Below are 19,950 nucleotides of genomic sequence, written 5' to 3'. Positions count from 1 at the left end.
AATAAATACAACGTAGGAAACTAATCACACACTGAATTTCACTGATTAGACGAATACGTCATAAACGGTCTTGAAATATTTACTTCTTAATCAAATAATAGAATTTACTGAACTCTTCACTCATTAACTTTGTGTTTGAATAAGGAAAACCGGCAGATTTAAAATATTCAAATCTATAAAAAAATAAAATTACTTTACATACTTTCAGCCCTTTGGGAAATTAAGGCCATAATGAGCTTCTTCATTATTCCACTATTATCGTTATTATATTCTGCCATTATTCAGTGATTACAGAATCACCAATTTCATATCACAAATATTTTACATTCTTTGACATTTCTTATGAAACATTTATGCCCTCTCTGTTGCTAATTTAACAGTTGTAAGAGTCAACACAAGATCAAAAAGCACTCCCCAAATAATTTTTTTCTCACATTCAAGCTTCACATACTTTTCCTTTTTAATATACTTATATATATATATAAATACATACATTTGTATAAGTCATTCTTGATTTTGGCTTCAACCTGTGATTCGGCACAAACGGGCAAGCTGGTGGAGGCACAGAAACAATACATGGAGCATATAATAATCCATATGAGATTGGTGTAAATTCAGAAGTAATCAAGCGGCCCAAAATAATAAAACAAGTGAGAAAAAACAATAGAACAGTTTGCAAGCTGGTAATACCAGCCCTTAATGCGGCAGCCAACTTCTGTTGGCAGTAGCTTCTGATGTAGCCATAAAATGAGGTGGTAAGGCAGTTCCCATGCTCGACAACAAAACAAATGGAGACCTGTACCTACGATTTCCATGGGTAATTTACAGTCTGGGTGCAGTATTTAGTTATGACACTACACTAAGTATTTGACATGAAAATACGTCCTGAGGGGAGGGCCAACCCTTCAGGACATCTTTAGGCCGATGATACTTTGTGCTAGGACAGCTAGCAGACTTCAAATCATAATAAAACTGGTTAAAATTTATAACTAGATCACGATAGTATGATTGAATAATCTCGTTAATGACAAAATCTGCAGTCTTGGGAGGCATATTCCTGACATAATTGCAATAATAAACACTGACATCTGGCCAGTGTTGTACAGGATGCAGACAGGGACCAATGTTCAAGACAGGCCGAGCTCTACACATCACGACACAGCCAAGCTTAGTAGCACAATCCTGTTACTGGACCAACTTCACCTAATTCATAAACATTTTCTCATTAATCTCACATTTAAATGCTTGGCTTCAGACAGCTGACATGCTTGGCCAGTTGCATACAGTTTGTTGCAAACACAACAAATATGAACCTTTTCCAACAAGACAAGCTTTGGGTTAATATGTTATTTCTCAACTTTTATTATAAGGGAGCAGTTACTTTAGAGGATGACTTTTTAAAAGTCCAGATAAAAATAAGGCCTTGAAATCCCCTGAAGCGTTGCAGCAGACAGTCATGCTGACCTCCACAGGTTATTCAGTCGCTTAAATAAGATTATATTCAGTCCACATGATTACAGTTTAAAAGATGAACAGTCAATATAAAGCTCCTGTGAAAACAGTATCAGCAGATCAGTGACAAAATTGAGGATACTAGTAAAAACTTGATATCACATTGAAGAAAAAAAAAGGACAACAAAAACAATATAAAATAAGTGATTGCTGCTGGATTCATCTCAGAAGCACAAGCTACAGTGGCGTTGAATGCAACATTAGACTAAAAGAGTTTAAGGCAATACTGGTAAGCACCACACCACCATATCAGAGTCATATCTGGGGGAAGATATCCAGTAATTCATCGGTTCGGTACAGGCTGGCAGGAGAGATTTTTTTCACTTGTCCTGCATTTTTTCCAGAATTGGCACAATCATGTCAAACTTAGGCCTCTTAGCTGGGTCTTCATTCATGCATATCTTCATGAGCTTGCAAATGTGGGGAGAGATGCCGGGGGGGATGGTGGGCCTCAAACCCTCCAAGGCAACCTGAAGTTCAAATCAGACACACATTAGATACGGTCAGATTTGTAGACAGGTATTCCTGAATCAATGAAATTGAATAAAAGTTAATATTACACAGTCACAGATCTTTTTTTCTGTTAAGCTGGTCAATGCATAGCTCTACCAACCTTCATGCCAATTTCCATGTTGGATAGGTCAGCATAGGGAACCTCTCTGGTCACCAGCTCCCACAGCAGGATAGCAAAGCTCCACATGTCTGCTGACCTACGGTTGATGTCTTCTGGCTTCTTCTGCAGGGCTGGGCACCACAGGGAAAACAGAGAAGGTTACAATGGAAAAACACACAACAGACCCCATCTCCTTCTGCTTTCTGCAAAAAGCATGTCTTTTCAAGCACAGCTGAGTATTTAGTCAACACAACACAGTTCTGCATGGGTGGTCATCACAAAGCATCATCATGAATATTAATTTACATATTGCACTTACAATGAAAAAATACACAACACTTCATGAAGTCATATAATTCTCTGTGCTTGTCCTCAACAACTGTGGACAGCAAGAGTGCTTAGCTGTTGTTATACTTCTTTATAGCATGCACTTCCTTGTCACTTAGTAGCCATGAAGACCATTGCAGGGTACAGGGTCTTCTGCTATATGTTGCTATGGCAACCATACAACAGCAATTTACCTTAAACAGAAAGAAATGAATACATAAATCATGATGGACATGTCGTTTTTTTACTACATGTATGACTTAATTGAGAAAGACAATAATTTAGATTGTTAAACACGCATTGCTCTTTCAATCTGTTACATTTAAGGTTAAAAAAGAAAAGATTATTACGATTCTTTACCTAAACCAGATTTATACATTTGTACCATATCAACAGTCTCACTTCAATTTCACGGCTCACTACCCACTATACCTACACTGTATGGAGGCTGTTTCTATGGTAACTGAGGGCAACATCTCGTCTACATTCATTTCATGGAGCCACAGCCATGACGCACAATGCACTCTTCTGTAAAATTTAAACCTCACTGTAACAAAGCTTCCTTGTTATTTTCATGTTTTATAAGCAGTTTGTTTTCATCTTGTTTGGATTTCACTGTATCTCTAGGGGAAATCTGCTGTAGATTACATTTGGCTCAGAGACAGTCCAGAGAACCCTGGATCCATCATTCATGCTCGAGCTTGTGTGGCTTCTGCTGTCACTTTGGATCTGTGCTGTGTGAGTGATGCCTACCCTCAGGGGCTACCCATGCAGGCGAGTACATCCTGCCTGGACACTGGAAGGAGAACTTGACGTCTGCCATGCTGATCCTGGCTGTCATGTCTTCATCTATCTGTGGAAACGAGGAACACTGAGTGAGACGTCACTTTAAAGTGTGACAGACATTTTCTGGGGCGATACAATGGATAAATTCTGATCCAGAAAGCAATGTTGAAATCACAACTTCTTCTTACCATAACACTCTTGCTGTTGAGATAATGACGCGGGATCATGGGTTCAAGTGTGTGTAAGAAAGCCATTCCACAAGCTATGTCCAGAGAAAACTTCACCGCCTGCGTCTGGTCCACCACAAAGTCTGACAGCAGGATGAGGAACAAAAATATAAAAGGTTTCAGCCACTTGGATCTTTCATCACATGACAGCGAGACAGTCAAATTCCTGCTGCACAGAAAAGGGATGGCAACAGTGAATGACAAATGCTTAAATGCAATAAATCACAAATCCCTGCAAACCACCAAACTTGTGACAAGTCCAGACTTTGTGACCAAAACAGAAGTACTCACTGGTGCCTTCATGCAGCACGTTGTAGAGGGAGCCATAAGGCATCCAGTGTGTGATGATGATGGGGTGAGGGGCGGGAGGAGACTGACATGCTCCCAACATGGGTAGGACATTCGGGTGGGAAAATATCCTGGGATGGAGCCCAGTGGGAGGAAACACGGGAGAGAGACAAACATACAGACAAAAAAGAGGAAAATCCACAGAGGATTTGACATAAACAGACAACTTGACTTGAGTGAGATGCAACACCCCCCCAAAAGAAATAATACAGACAGTTTGGTTCAACACAATGCAAACAGACAAATGAGGGACCACCACAGACACACAGAACATAGAGGTTTTCATAAAAGACAAGATTAAAACAATAACCTGAGTTTGGGATACTCCTCATTAAAGTCTCTGCTTTTCCTTGTGGTCCAGTCACGAACTTTTAGCACCTTGACAACAATTTCATTCCCTTGCCAGCGCCCTTGCCACAACTACAAACATGAAATAGAGAAAATTGAGGAGTGAATGACATGTACTTTTAACTGATCATCAGCAATTCTGCATGAATATTCAGCACAATGAAAGAGTGAAAACAAGAATATGGCTTACCTCTCCTGATTGGTTCTCATTTATTTTAGCAACAAGAGAAAGCTGTTTGTAGTCAACGCCTGCATGTTTGTTCAAAGTGCCATTGCCTAAGACAAGATGGAGACAAACACGTGTAAAATTGAAGCACCATAATACTAGGTTTTTGTTTCAAAATGACGATTTAACAGAAATGTTCTCCGTTAATCCCAGTCCATACTAATACACCTGAAAATATATATCATGTGACCAATCACATGCCCTGGGCATGCAGATTGTCTACTCAGCACTCGGTTACTTAGTTACAAAAAATACTACGAATGAGAAACAACAATAACAAAAAGTTATAAAGCTTAAAGTGTTTACAACGTTTTGTCTTCACCACTGTTCGTCGAATAGTGACTGATAAGAGCCAATCAGGAAGTGAATGCGGGTGGCTGCGTCATCGTTTCCAATGCATTTTAGAACAAAAACTAAGCCTCACGCCACTATTTAGACAGGAAAGCTGTGAGACTCACGGGGTCGAGTTCTGGTGGTGCCTTTCCAGAATGAATCCTTGAAGGGAATTTTAGCCATGTTCTGTCCCATTTTCTCAGCCTTTTCTGGGTGATTGAGAAACAAGATTTATTTCTAACACAGCCATTAAACAGGAACAGGAATGCCTGATACTGAAACTGGAGGAATAATCAGCTGAAATGAGCAGATGGGAATCATGGGATACCTCCAAGGAGTTCACGTAGGTGAGGTTTGGCTTTGTCCAGGGGCGTTTCCCCATATTTGTTACAGATGCTCACCTGTGCCCCATTAGTCAGCAGGTCCTGAGAATGAGTTAACAGTGGTTTCAGAGACCCTTTTTTTTTTGACAGAGCAGATAAGCCTCTTCTGTACCACCACCAGGGGGCGCACTAACCTCAGCCACTTGGTCTTGGCCCCAGAAGCAGGCGTAATGCAGTGGAGTGTTCCCATGTTCATTGGCTGCATTTGTGTCTGCTTTGCACTGGATCAGCTAAGTGACAGAGAAACCAATGATTATACGCATAACAAGGCCGGTCAGATCTTGTTTGGGCTGTATACAGGGATGAGTTTTAATGCTGCCAAGAAAAATCGTGGAAGTATGTCTTGCCTGTGGACACATACCAGAGGTATTGAGACACGACTAATATTAAACTCAATAGCTGCCTGGCAGCTATTCTAAATCAGACACTGCAGCAGAGCCTCACATTATGACAACAGTACCGTGTACAGTACTGACGTACAGATTATCTTCAGATTTCTTTCATCGACTACTGTTAATCCCTTATAATAAATACAATCATAGACAGGTCACTTTGTGTTTCTCCATCTTACCAACTACAGCTGCTTTACAAAATGTATTTACTACATTAAATTGACAACCAAGAGCTAAATCAACATTTTATGATGGGGGGATTAGTGTCAGTTTCAAAATGCTAGCATCAATTTAAGATTTCTCACAGAAACGTTTCTAACATCAACAGAACAATATAAAATGTATTCAAACAAAAATTAGTTTGGCTCACATGGCATTTCAGGAAATAGACCATGACAGGGAGGCAGCTTTTATTGGGTCAATCATCAAAAACAGGAAGAATAAAACAAGCAGGAAGTGATGCCGCAGTGTTTACATAAACCTCACCTTTCCCACTATTTCTCGATGCCCGTGGCTGGAGGCCAGGTGAAGAGGCGTGTCGTCTCCACGGTTCATGACGTTAATGCGAGCTCCTCTCATGATGAGCATGTCCACCACGCTGGAGCGGCCTTCCCTGCATGCCCAGTGGAGAGGGCTGAAGCCGTGGTCATCTCTATAACGAGAGGAGCATTCATATTGAGCGCAGGCTGCACAAAAACCTCCAGCACAGCAAGGACTTACAATAACTGGAGAACAAACGGATGGAAAGGTTACCAAATACGGCTATAAAACTATAGAAGAAACTTAACCCTTTCATTTTCCACATGGAGTTTTACTCTGCAAACAGTGCACCACTGCAAGTCCATTGCAGTCACATAAGAAGGTTTTAGCTGAAAGTGGTCTTGCATTAAACAGTTCCAATTAACTGCCATTTTTCATTAGATTTCAGACAGTGGAAGTAACATGTAGGAAGCATTTTTGAAATCCCTTTAAAAGCCTCCCAGCTTTGTAGACATCAGTGAACTCATCAGCTCTGTCATCAGCTGACATTTCCAATTAACAATTCTTGACCTGCCTTACAAGTCCCAACAAGTCAAGTAACCCCTCAATGAAGTTCTGAGTGTTTCACAAGTGGAGGGGTTGTCCAAACTTCTCATCCAACTATGTATATCTAGTCAATTAGCTGTTGAATTATGGCCCTTAAGTGTAGTATACAGGGTACAAGCTTTTAAGAAGATCATATGACAAAAATACACGCAATTACCAGTGTATTAGGTACACCTATCTAAAACTAATACAGTCTGATACAACAGCAGTAAGAGTTATTCTGCTGTTGAATTATGCCATGTTATACTGAGCAGAGTTTCTAGTACTTTGTCCATGCCATTAATATCAATAATCATATAATAAGTATAAGTAACACATATTGGTGTAATGCAATGCAAAACAATACAGCAGCACTGTAAACTACAACCGTCAAAATCATAATTAAGTTGATTCAACGCCTCAACTGAATATTAGGACCTTTATGACGATGGATTTTACTGTAGCGCTGTTATATCCGATTCCATTAGTTTGTAGCAGGTTGGACCAAATAAACTGGACACTCAGTTTTTTTATCTGAAACAACAAAATTAACTTGTTTCAGGCAATTAAATGGTGCTGCTGCTTCCTTGCTGAGCTGTGAGAGCGAATCATGAAGAATTTAATTTGTACTTCATTTTCTCCCTCTAAAAAAGGAAGTTGATGCAACTCACGGTGAGCCAACAGCTAGCAGGCCCCCTCTGGCACTCACCATCCCTCTTTGTCTCAGTGACACTGGCATTGACACATGTGAGACAGCGGCCTTCAGTACATGACCGAGTGAAAAATGTTGAACATCCTCAGAATAAACAAGATAAAGACAGACAGAGTGACAGAGTGTCAATCAGGAAAAGGCTTTAAAAAAAGAACAGGAAGAAACAGTAGACAGGGCATTACTGTCCTTATAAGGACCACAGAGACTTCCTTCAGCAGCGCTGCACATGCAGACACTCCAGCTGCTGTGTGATTGTGTGTCATCTGCCCTCCCTCCCTGGCCGCGGTCGCCTTTTCCTCTCATACAAAATTTCCTCTCCAAGTCCCTGCACTCCCCCGTCTTCACGTTCAACTCCATCCGCTCCCTCTTAAATTCACTAAAACAGCTGGACTGCGCTGGTAATATATATCACTATACTTTCATACTCCCAGTGTCCTTCACTATTTCTGCCCAGGCACTGCACAACCCTTCTGTCACTAAAAATCATGTACTTTTCCTGAAATTATGAGTGGGCAACAGCATAATAATACAATCAGTGAACTGAGGGAGTATTATGAATCTTCAGGAATTTGAACCCTCTGCCCCCCCACCATCAATTCACTGGCTTGTATTCACACATCCTGCACAGCTCGGCTCCAAACAGCACCGAGAGCCCCACAGAGCCCCTCAGTCCCACAACACACAGTTATTTGTGCATCTGGGGGACCTGCTGCAGTCGCACCAGATCTGCTCCCAGTGGCAATTTCCTCTCAGACCAAAAGGCCAAATCCTAAAAGCTAATTAGCCAAAGCTTATGAAACAAAAACTCCCTACAGGCTCTCCCCCGTGATTTTATGGGTTGTCTGTGTCGAGTTTAAATGTGTTTGGAGGAGGAAGAGGATTTATGACTCACTTAATGGTTGTATTTTTTAGAGTCAAGGATGCATATATTAACAAAAATATCATCCATCTTATCTGTATGATATTTGTGAGTCCAGTCCTAACACAGCCCTAATGACAGGTACACAGAGAGGTCTGGTGTCCATGTGTGTCGTGGGAAAATGCACAGCGAATGCGTACACTACCAGTATAATGCAGAGTTGTGCCTTCCTGCCAATGATGGCAAAAGCTTAATGGATTTTCTGAAGGACCACAGATGCAGCAGGATTTACGATGACCAGTCCAACTGTGACAGACGCATCCATTGTCAAAGTGTTTGTGAGCGAGAGAGGGAGCGAAAACATTCCATTAGACATCTTTTATGTTATTGTGAGCAATGTCAATCTTTTTCCGCATTCTTCATGAAACTGTGGCGGGACAAATTAGACTATACTAGTTTCATGCTCTGAAAAAAAATAAAATAAGTTAGCCTAATTTAATTACATTTTGCTTATTGGTTTTGCAGGAGCACTCTGCTGTCACAGCAAATGACTGATTACAATAATTCTCAGAGCCCACTTATATATTTAACATTCAGTTAAATAGCAAGCAAACAAGTTAATGGGGATTTTTCACATCTTGTAATTCATTTCAGCTTCTAATTGAGAGATGGATATTTTTTCTAAACCACCAACAATCCACCTTAAACTGCTTAAGTGTCTTTGTGGCAACAGCAAGTGAGGTGTGCATTTCTATTCAGGGATACTTTTTTATAGGATAGATTTTCCCTTTAAGCCAGCTTCATCCATAGAACCCAAAGGCACATGAGTGCCAGGGTTTTCTCCCACTCACCCCCTCCACTCTGGCTGTGGTAATTTATTTCAGGCACTTCCACCTGCCAACAGAGCTCAGTTTAGCAGACGGAAAAGCCTGAGGAAGCGCCCATGTCTGCACCCTGTATGTCTCTGGCCCGACATCCCCACCAGGTCACATAACAAGCCTGAATGAAAGTTAATGAAACATTGAAGGAATGAAAAGAAAATCTAGACTAATAGAATAATCAAGTTCCCTCAGACTTTGTATGTGAGAAGTCACTTTTAGTCACTTTTGCGGTCGTTAAAAAGGTTGAAGGAACAATGTTTTTACATTGACTAACTTCTGTAAGGTTTCTTTTCTCAGGTCAACTTAATGGAACTGCTCGACAAATCATAGATTAATACAGTAAATGAGCAAATCTTAATTTATAGCACACACCAGTATAACGATAACATCTTCCTCTACTATAGCCCAGAGGGATGCACAGGGTCTGCATATATTATCCAAGGACAAATGTGAAAATGTAATAATCCTTACTGTTGATAGCTGCTTCAGTGGTCTGATAACGTATAGCATGACAACAGCTTAGACTATAGACAATATCTTTGACATCGCTAACATTCAGAGAAGACCAGAGACGATAAATACACTCTGAACATTTGGGGACAATTTGAACTTTTGCAATTTTCTCTTGTGAACTTTGAGGGAATTGTTGAGGGGAAATGAGCGAAGCTATCTAATACCGCCTGGAGACGACTAGCAGCAACACATCAGTGGAGGAGGGGGAGGTGATGTGCTGTGCCATGGCTAACTGTGCATTCCTCTTTAGAAAAAAAAAAATCTCGCCTCTCTCTTTTGGTAGGTGGTAAATGGTTCCCTTAAGGCATGTGTGTTATTCCTTGTAAGGAGATTCAGCATTCCACTACTACTATTTGTCTGGGAGTTACATCAGTGTAAACACACAGTCATCCAGCAGGACAGAAAATATTCTCCTGAAGATCTGACAGGCCGGAATACACTGGGACTTTACTGAAACATATTAAGGGGATCTGTAGAGAAGTTAAAGGGCAAGAATAAGTGTGCTTCAACCACTGGTGAGATATATCAACCAGAAGACGGAACTTGACATGTTATCAGCTAATGGGCAAGTCACAAGAGGGGATGCAGTGCCCACACTGGCTTAATGTAATTACACAGAGTGTATTAAAACAAACAAATGAAAAACAGAGCAAACAAGATGTCAATACAGATATTAAAAAGGTTTAAAGAATATCTCAAATTGGTGAGTTTCAAATGCGTGAGAGGCTAAAAAACAAAAGATAAAAAGGTATGAACTCATTTCCACTAAACATGGTAGGAATATTACTGAATATGTTCAGTGTGGGACAAGGAGCTATGCAACGGCTAAGTTACAGACCTTTTATGTTGTGTGAACATTTTTCGTATCATTATGAAACCCTGGCAAGAAAAATATACAGTATACTGTTCAAAAAATTAAGGGAACACTTAATTCACACATCAGATTCGTGATGAAGGAATTTTCCGTTGCAGACCGAAAACCCACATTCTCAGACTCCACCTTAGTCCTTGATTGATTCCAACAACATTTCTAAAATGGAGCACTTCAAGTCGCGTGATTCTTGGACTTTTTGGGTAATATCCTCATGGTTGATTGCACTTATTGTAAGTGGCTTTGGACAAAAGCGTCTGCTAAATGAATGTAATATAATGTCATGAAAAATTACAATGTACCTGAAGACATGTGTGATTCAGAACGCATCAAAAACAATGCTATGCTGTCACATCCTGTCCTTAAGTATGTTAGATCCATTACTCTGCATTTAAACTTCTTTCAACAATAATCAAGAGAATAAAGTAGTGTATTGCCAGGCTCTTTGAAATGTCAGCAATTTGACAACGAATACATCAACCAGCTTTTTATGTGCTCAACCTTCCTTCTAACCATAAATGTACTAAAATTTAAAAAAGAGAGGGTCTCTGAGGTACACAGTCATCATGATAGATTCAGTATTTCCGTCTTTGCTTGCTTTGAAAACAAATACTGGTTGTCTAAGTCGGGATAAATCCAAAAGACAAGCTTTCTGGGTGGTCATCAGGACTTGACTGCTGAACTCTGCCAAATTTTTCTTCGCAGAGTCAGCTGAGGGTACAGAAGCAGCTCAAGAATAACTGATCATCTGAAACTATCAGACAAATATTTTGAGTTAAACATGTTGACTCTTACAGAAGCCCTTTAGTATTCCCAGCACCTTAATCCCCATTTATATACTGTATATGTATGTATGTGTATATATATATATATATTCAGTCTTCAACTGCAAGCGCGACTAACTCTACCATCACTGCATGTTTCCTGTCCAACATCATGCGTTTGAATTCCTCCAGTTGCATAAACATGGACCCACAAGGAAATGGGTTCAATCTTAGGCCAAAATCTCCTTGGGGACTGAAAAGACGGACTCTCGGGCTGCACAGAGCAACAGTGACACTGTAGTGAAACTGATAACTGATGTTCTGATTCATATCATCAATCAGCATCTCAAATTCATGTGATGTCAAGTCAGATGCAGTAATGTACAACAGTGCTTTGGCTAAAAAATGAAGACTGAAAAGGGCTGTAGAAAAATCTTTCAGAAGATTCTTCAGTCAGTACAGATATTTTGGTAAAGAGGATACAAGTTATTTTAGCCATAAGCCATATTTGTAAACACATCCTGTCAATTCTGGAAACATTAACATCCCACTGTCAAAAAAATAGATAAATGAATAAAACCTTGGCTCACCCTTGGTTGAGGTCATTCTCTGTATTGTCCAACCACAAGCGAACTGCTACTGCATTGCCTTCCCGGCACTGCGTAAAGATGTCGTCCATTTTGGCTGGGGTGATCTTCTCCTAGCGTGCACCCGTGGGAGTAAATGCAGAACTAAACAGTTGAGAGAGGCGGCCCGAAGGGTTCAGGAGGGTCCTGGCCAGCATCAGTCCCTCATCTGGGACAGTGAGGGACACAATCAGAGTACTCGACCCTGAAAAAAGAGAAGAACAAAAAGTTGCTGTTAAAATTTTTACCACTTTTGCAGCCAGGTAAGCCTGGCTGCAAAAAAGCCGAGTGTTGTGAGTCACAATGATGTAATCTGCATACCCACCCAGTATTACTCAGATGGATAGGATTACTCAATAAGAGCTTTCTTGGTTGCTTGGCTTTTCTCTTTTTAGGTTTGAACAAGGCGATCAAATGTGAAAGGATATACACTGATCAGCCTCAACATTTAAACTGGTTAACTGTTTAAAATGTTGTGGCTGATCAGTGTATATCCTTTCACATTTGATCGCCTTGTTCAAACCTAAAAAGAGAAAAGCCAAGCAACCAAGAAAGCTCTTATTGAGTAATCCTATCCATCTGAGTAATACTGGGTGGGTATGCAGATTACATCATTGTGACTCACAACACTCGGCCGTGACGAGCACCCTGGCCTGCACACCAGCACAGATACATATTTTTACCCAGTCTGATGTGGTTCATCCCTGTGCTTCCTTACAATTTGAATTTGTGCTGAAACAACAATTGTTTTGATTAATTGCCTTGTTTATCATTAGCACACGTACCTGTAATTATAATTCTCTGTCAAGTTATTCAAGGCATTTATGAAGCAACAACATAAATCACTATAACTAATAACCAGTTCCAGCTTCTTAGTTCTGAGGATTTACTGCTTTTCACCATATTCATATTTAGGTTTTGAACAAATGTACGGACAAAGTAAGCTATTTGAAGATGTCAACTTGAGCTTTCATAAACTCTGATAGGCCTATTTTTCGACATATTTTCTGACCTTTCATAGACCAAAGGATAAAGAACCAAGAGATTAACTGAAGGGAGATGATATGGTGACGTGAATTCCTGATTCGATCCTCAAAGTGTAGAACAAGATCACAATAACACACTTCCACCCTTCATATCTCTCACAGCAAGAACTACCAGGAAGTGATTTGTTGACTACATGAAAAGAAACAAAACATAACTGCAAGTCCTTCCTGAATGCAACAGTAGAAGATGACAGCGTTAACAAATAAGACACAAACAAGACTACTTACAATTTAGACTTGTGATTACAAACCCTCACACATGAAGAGTACACTTGAAAAAGATAGTGTTTGAATAAAAGCCAAAACTCGAATGCAATATGTGTATGGTGTCTGATCCAATGTCGAGCACCCGCACTTTACACAGAACGCACATGCTCTGAGGCAGGCTTGTGGTTTTCATTCATTGCTCGTGCAGTTCATTAGAAACACGACGTGACAACCTGGACTCGCAGTGATGAGCTCATCCAGAGCTGCAGCCCGACTACTAGCATCACTGCTACCCGGGCTAACGCAGGGCAGCGGCTCCTTCCAGGGAGCTGGTTGTCCCTTCAGCTCACAGCGAGCACCGCGGCGGAGCTTCGAGTGCAGCGGCTCGAACAGACGCGACTCGGACTCAACCAGCCTCCTCCGGTTGACTCGCGGAGCCGGAGGTCGGTGTTTGCTAACAAGCTAACAACTAATGTGACGCCGCCGACTGTGTGTGTGTGTCTCTCTCCCTCTCTCTCTCTCTCTCCCTTGACGCCGACAATAATCCCCAACGGCCCCTCAAAGTCGACGTTTCAGCAGGTCAAACTAAACACATACAACAGGCGGTGGACTCACCAGATAGGCCTCGTGTGTTCCAATGTAACGCAGTTGGAGAGCAGAAGTTATTAGCGGGGTTATGTTATCTGAGTGCTGGGGGGACGTCCACACCCTCACCGCCGCCGTACGGTACGTACTCGAGAGAGCGTCCTGACCCCTACAGGCCGCACGGAGAACTGCAGGAGGTCCAAATATTCACCGCCTCGGGTCAGGTTTATTTAGCATTTAACATGTTTATGTATTTCATTTCTAAATGGGTCTAAATAGATTTAATCAGTATAAGAACCAGGTCCGAATCTTTTGTTCACAAGCAATTTCACATTGCCCCCCGAACAGTATTCATTCCTTGATTTTTGGGAGAAGTCTCCCGCAACTGGTATTATTTTTATCTTATTTTTATTTCTTCTATTTTTAATATAGATGTATTTGTCATTCCTGTTATATAGATAACTGTAACAGGAATATACAGGTTTGAAAAACAAACAAAAAATGTTTTTTTAAATTGTAGGTTTATCAAACCTTGTACCTTTGTATGTTTACACAGTATATACTACTGTGTAAAGATACAAATAAGTTTATGATATAATGCTTAACGTGAGTTAGAGGGATAGAATTTAAACATATCAATAGCTATTTTAGCAAATATTGATTTGGATTGTTTTTCTTGGAAATGTCTGTGGCTGTGCTTGCAATTTTTTTAATAATAACGTAACGAGATAATATCTCGTTATCACGAGACAGCAAAATCGTTGTTATCCCGAGATAACGAGATAATAACTCGTTATAATGAGATAATAACTCGTTATCTCGAGATAACGGCACTGAAAAAATAATTGCAGGCACGGCCGTTCTCGGCTTCCGTAGAAATGTATTTGTTTGATACATTTTTAATTCATTAATTTAAGTTCTGAGCACTCAATTGATTGATTGATTGATTGATTGATTCATTCATTCATTCATTGATTCATTCCCAAATAGGTAAATTATGAACACTTCAGACAACCAAATATTTCGTGATTAACCGACAATAATACTGAATTGATGATGATGATGATGATGATGATGATGATGGTGGTGATGATTTGTTACAATATAAACAAAAGAACATTTAGGTCCGTCAGTTGTAGCCGGCTTCACTACGAAAAACAGCATTTCCCATAATCCTCTGGGGCTGCCTGCGTCATCCAATCGCGCCTGAACTTCTGTTTTGCTTCCTTCGCGCACGAGAGACACAACGTGGCTTCGCTTTTGACAAGAACTGATCGCAGCTATCGGATGTAAATACACGTTTATCAAATAAAAGGTTTGTGTGCGAGGGTCGACGTCGACACAACCAGCTGTTTGACGAGCGAACAGGTAAGTGGCGAGTGACCGAGTCAGCAGAGAGAACGTGTTGATAGTAGAATAGTGGAGACAGAGGCAGGGTTTTCTGATCCCAGCAGTGATTCACAGATGTGTGTGTGTCTCTTACAGTCCTCGGGCAAACATGTTTAATGAAGATGAAGACTGGAGTGACGAACAAGACGCTCAGATCCCGAGTGAACCTGTTTGCAAAGACACACAGAACAGCACAAATGTCCAGGTAACATACAGCCCGCCGTGTTTTCCTGCCAAACGTGAGCATTTATATTCATGCTGTGTAAAATTGTCACTCATATTTACAAGCGACTATATTCTCTATCAACCAATCAATTGTTGATGCCCTTCCCAATTGGCAGAGCCAAAGGTGACGTCTTCATATATGACAAAGAAAAGCATCAAATGATCTTATTTGAGATGCTGGAACCAGATGATATTTGGCATTATTCAAATGTTTTTGCTTGAAATCAAATAACTGATCACTTGATGACTGTTTTTGTGTTGCTTTCATCAGTTGATTGACTAACAGATTCAGCTCTGACCCAAAGTTGTCTAAAATCACAATACGAAGCAGTTAGTGAGTCTCCAGAATAATGTTTTACCTTCCAACAGTATTTTATAATCTTGATTCTGATTAACTGGTTTCTGATCTGCCTGTTTTGATTAACATGTAATGATTTCATATGCCGCAGTTACATAGAATAATACAAAACAATTGATATACAAATTAACAAAGAATATAAAACTTTTGACACTAAAAATCTAAAACTGTCCTAAGCTGCTTTTCTGAGCAAATTTGGCACCATAACCACAAAGCTTTGCAAAGCGTGGCACTGTATCAATATTGGACTCACTTCGCTATATCTTAAATATATACATAAATGTTTTTCTCTATTACCCAGCCCAGCATTACCCTGCACATTGAGTTTTCAGAAGACTAATACTAAAACTGCTTATATTCCCCCCCATCAGTCCAAGGTTGTTGGTAAAAAGAGTCTGCTGCGGACTCTGCAAACACTGGGATCAATACCAGAGTGGAAGAACGACGACCACCAGCAGGACAGTGACAGTGAGACACAAACAGCTCCATCACCTACCAAGAGAAAGAAGAAGAGAAGGAAAAAGAGAAGACATGCAAATACGTCAGAGGAGCAGCAAGAGAATGGAGACTTGGATCAGAGTGTCGAGGTGGAGAAACCAGCACCAAAAAAGAGAAACAAAGACAACAAAGTTGGTGAGTAATGAACTGATTGTAGTCTTGTATTATCATGTAGAGCACATTTTAGAGAAACATAACAATGTCAATGTGCAATTTTATATTCTGTTTTTTTTCCTCCTCAAGGGGCCCCGAAGGTAAAAATCATGTCTGCAGACGACACAAAGGATAAAGAAATTACTAAATCTGCAGAGACAAACATAAACGAACCGGAGAACACGGAGGGGCTGAGTAGACAACAATGGAAAAACAAAATGAAGAACAAGAGGAAATGTAAAAACAAATACCGACAGAATAAGCCTGAGGAGGAAGAGAATGAAACGGAAGCTGCAGAAAAACCTAAACCAAAGGAAGATGGAAAAACAGATTCGTACAGCTACAAGAACGGCAAGAGAAGCACTCAGACAGCAGCCCCGAAAAAGAGAACGGAGACACAACGTAAACCACAGAAAAGGAAAAGCACTGTAGAGGACACCAACATATCCTGTGCATCAGAAATACGAACAGTGGAAGAGGAAAAGCAGCTCATTGAAAAAGAGAGCAAAACAAAAGGGGGCTGTGAACATGCTATGATCGCAGATGATCAGCAGCAGTTACCCACGAAGAGACCGAAACCTGAGCTGAGCAGAGAACAGAGTCTGAAGAGAGAGAAGCTGAGGAAAATGCTCCAGTGCAAGGAAACGGTCAAACACGAGAGTCCGGCAGAGCAGAAAGACGTGCCGGCGGTGCCAGAAGAGGAGGTGAGGCTGGACCGCTCCTCCTCCCTCAGGTCCCGCATGGAGCAGCGGTTGGAATCGGCTCGTTTCCGCTACATCAACGAAGTTTTGTACAGCACGTCTAGTGGCGAGGCGACCCGCATGTTCAAACAGGATCCACAAGCCTTCTGGATCTACCACAGAGGATACACCGCACAGGTTCAGAGGTGGCCCGCCAATCCAGTGGATGCCATCATCTCTTACATTCAGCAAAAGTGAGCTATCTTCATCATCGCTTCAGTCCAGAGCTTTCAAACATACGCTTGTGGTCTTCTTTAGTCGCTGTAACTGGATCAGGCTTCCTCACACGACCTCAGTAAAACGTTGGTTACCGGATAATGAGAACAACCCAGACGACTTGAAATCAAAGTCTAACACGTAGTTCACTTAGAAACACTTTGTCCAACTTCATGCTCCATGAAGAAGACGACAGTGAGATCAGGTTGTACGACGTCACAAATCCTAACTTCGTGTCTAAAATAACTGAACACAACTGCGACTGTGGCTCAGGCGATAGACGGGGCTGCCACTAATCAGATGGTCGCTGGTTCGATCCCCTGGCTCCTGCAGTACGCATTTCTAAGTTTCCTTTTCATGCCAAATTGCTGTCGTCAGTGTGAAAGTGACAGAAAAGTTCTGCATATTATACAAGATGTGTGTGTGTGGTCGTTCAGTCTAGAAAAGTTCTATAAACACTATCCAGTCACAATTTAACTTGGAAAATGTTAAACACATGTCTGATCTTACATCAGAATTCAGCCACACAATAAATTACTAGTCACGTTCAATTCTCAGTTAAATTCGGTGTGTGATTATAGAGTCATGACTCAAAACAGCGTTGATCAACATTCATCACAGCAAAAGTAAGAATGTTGACTGTGAATGAAGAATCTGCGTGTTGTATCTCAAAAGAAGAAAATCTGTAATTGCACAACCCAGAAGATTCAGGATCACCTCAGCCAAACATCTGCGCATTTCCACAAAGGATGAATATGGTGATTCATTTGATTCACCAGATGTACTGAATTTACAGCTGTGCATTGATTTCATACCATATAATACGAAAGCAACCAGTGTGCAGACCTCCGCCAAGGCTGAGCAATGCCCCTCGCAGTTGTGAACTTCACCTAAGTTGTAACTTGAATTTGTTGAAATATTCTCGTCAGTTTTACTTCCAATGATCTCAAACACATTTATCTTTTATTTCAGACCGCCCTCGCTCGTGGTCGCAGACTTTGGCTGCGGTGACTGTAAAATAGCGCGCAGTGTGAAGAACAAAGTGCACAGCTTCGACCTGGCCGCGACCTGCGAGCTTGTTACAGTCTGTGACATGGCCAATGTGAGTGTGGGCTTTCTATTTTTTTTCTTTTTATGTTTGCTAATCAATGTACATTTCCTCTGTGATTGTTGTAAAATAAGTGGTATTGTGCCTGAGCAGGTGCCGCTCGGTAAGAGCTCAGTGGACATCGCCGTGTTCTGCCTTTCGCTCATGGGGACCAACCTGGCAGATTTTTTAGCAGAGGCCAATCGAGTCTTAAAGATGAGGTAAAAACATGTTTTAAATGTTGATTCAGAATATGCATGCTTAGTTTATACGTCTGTCTTAACTTTTATACACATTTATTGCAGGGGTGTGCTTAAAATAGCAGAAGTGGCCAGCAGGTTCGACAACGTGCGGAGCTTCGTCACTGCTCTGGCAAATCTTGGATTCAAGATAGTTTCCAAGGTGAGGGTCAGAGGAAGCTTCTTATTTGTCTGCATTCCCTCGTGCACTGTTGTTTGAATATCAGCCAAGTTGGCACATGCATCCTCACAGCTCTTATAAATGAAAATAAGATCATCCTCCAGTAATGAGAACCCAGATTGGGATAGGGATATTTGCACATTTACATGCTTGTTTCCATCTGTCCAATCTCATTTAATCGTACAAAACATACACAACAATATTTACTGTGAGTGCAGGTAATCATATTTCCCTTTTCATTTAAAGAAGTCTGTTTGCTCAAATGGGAGTCAGTAGTTGGCAGATGCATCTTTCATGATTTATAACGTGGTTGTGGTGCTGGAGGCAGGAAACCTCAGGTAGAGCAGAATACTCAGTAAACTGGTTTATAGTTGACAACAAAGATACTAAGGTAGATGAAAATCATGTAAATGGCCGAACACACACATGACGTTCTTTCTACAATGAAAAATGTGATACAGAAATTGATTTTGCTTTCACCTTCTGTCCAGTTCATTCAAAATGTTTAAGTCTGAACATTTACCTCTTAAGAAAACTGGAATAATGGGATTTAATAAAAAAAACTTGACTGGTTGTATTTTACATCCACCCAATGAGTGATCGCATCTAAAGAATGATTTGTGTTTTCTCTCTTTTTCTCTCCAGGATACTGAGAATACTCATTTCCACTCCTTTGAATTTGTGAAGGCAGGAGATGCTCCAGAGAACGTTAAGAAATTTGGACTTCAGTTGAAGGCTTGTTTATACAAGAAAAGATGAGGAAGTTGTTGAACTTCATGAAAGCATAAATGTTTTCCCCACATATTTGTTATTCTCTTTTTTGAATGCAGCGCAAAGTTTAACACTTATTTAAAAGTGTCTTATTCCGATGATACATGTTTTCTCAGTCTTCAAGATAGTTGAATTGTGTGCATCATATACACATGGTTTAAATACATAATTGAATGAGATGAGAATTGAATTGAATTACAATTGTCTGTGGTTATGAGCCACCAGGTTCCCTTTCTGAGCAGAAACTGCTCAGGTTGAATTCCCTCTCCCTCCCTGTAAGGATGTTATATGATTAAAAACAAACCTTGGAAATATGTTTTTTCTTTTTAATTAATCTCTGCTGTGATATATTGAACAATTTTTGGAGCACATGTACTCTTTTTAATGCAGAAATAGCAAAGTGAATTATGTGCCACTATTGCTTTGATACCATTATTATTTTTTTTTTTTTTAAAGAAATATTTAATTA

The 19,950-nt window shown here is 40.5% G+C and overlaps 2 protein-coding genes across 5 annotated transcripts; one reads left to right on the top strand and one right to left on the bottom strand.

Moving 5' to 3' along the window:
- Positions 1-435: 435 nt before the first annotated feature.
- On the bottom strand, positions 436-13,805 carry LOC118299001 (integrin-linked protein kinase). 3 transcript variants are annotated; one of them, XM_035622300.1, is made up of 13 exons: positions 13,655-13,805; positions 11,751-11,991; positions 5,982-6,147; positions 5,238-5,333; positions 5,049-5,145; positions 4,846-4,929; positions 4,352-4,437; positions 4,124-4,233; positions 3,757-3,884; positions 3,427-3,548; positions 3,206-3,305; positions 2,126-2,256; positions 436-1,982 (listed from the first exon to the last, which is right to left on the bottom strand). In XM_035622300.1, the coding sequence occupies exons 2-13, from the start codon at positions 11,837-11,839 to the stop codon at positions 1,833-1,835; spliced, it is 1,359 nt and encodes a 452-aa protein (XP_035478193.1). In that variant the 5' UTR covers positions 11,840-11,991; positions 13,655-13,805; the 3' UTR covers positions 436-1,832. The 3 variants fall into 3 exon arrangements, with proteins under 3 accessions (XP_035478193.1, XP_035478194.1, XP_035478195.1); XM_035622301.2 differs by lacking the exon at positions 13,655-13,805 and adding an exon at positions 13,273-13,408; XM_035622302.2 differs by lacking the exon at positions 13,655-13,805 and adding an exon at positions 12,112-12,223.
- On the top strand, positions 13,352-19,795 carry rrp8 (ribosomal RNA processing 8). 2 transcript variants are annotated; one of them, XM_035622299.2, is made up of 8 exons: positions 13,352-13,482; positions 15,110-15,218; positions 15,968-16,229; positions 16,338-17,181; positions 18,176-18,305; positions 18,405-18,511; positions 18,596-18,692; positions 19,356-19,795. In XM_035622299.2, the coding sequence occupies exons 2-8, from the start codon at positions 15,123-15,125 to the stop codon at positions 19,467-19,469; spliced, it is 1,650 nt and encodes a 549-aa protein (XP_035478192.1). In that variant the 5' UTR covers positions 13,352-13,482; positions 15,110-15,122; the 3' UTR covers positions 19,470-19,795. The 2 variants fall into 2 exon arrangements, with proteins under 2 accessions (XP_035478192.1, XP_035478191.1); XM_035622298.2 differs by lacking the exon at positions 13,352-13,482 and adding an exon at positions 14,831-14,992.
- Positions 19,796-19,950: the final 155 nt, after the last annotated feature.

This window comes from Scophthalmus maximus, chromosome 11 (assembly GCF_022379125.1).
Source record: "Scophthalmus maximus strain ysfricsl-2021 chromosome 11, ASM2237912v1, whole genome shotgun sequence".
NCBI lineage: Eukaryota > Metazoa > Chordata > Actinopteri > Pleuronectiformes > Scophthalmidae > Scophthalmus > Scophthalmus maximus.
The sequence above is the reverse complement of the archived record's forward strand: the minus strand, read 5'-3'. Positions and strand labels throughout refer to the sequence as shown.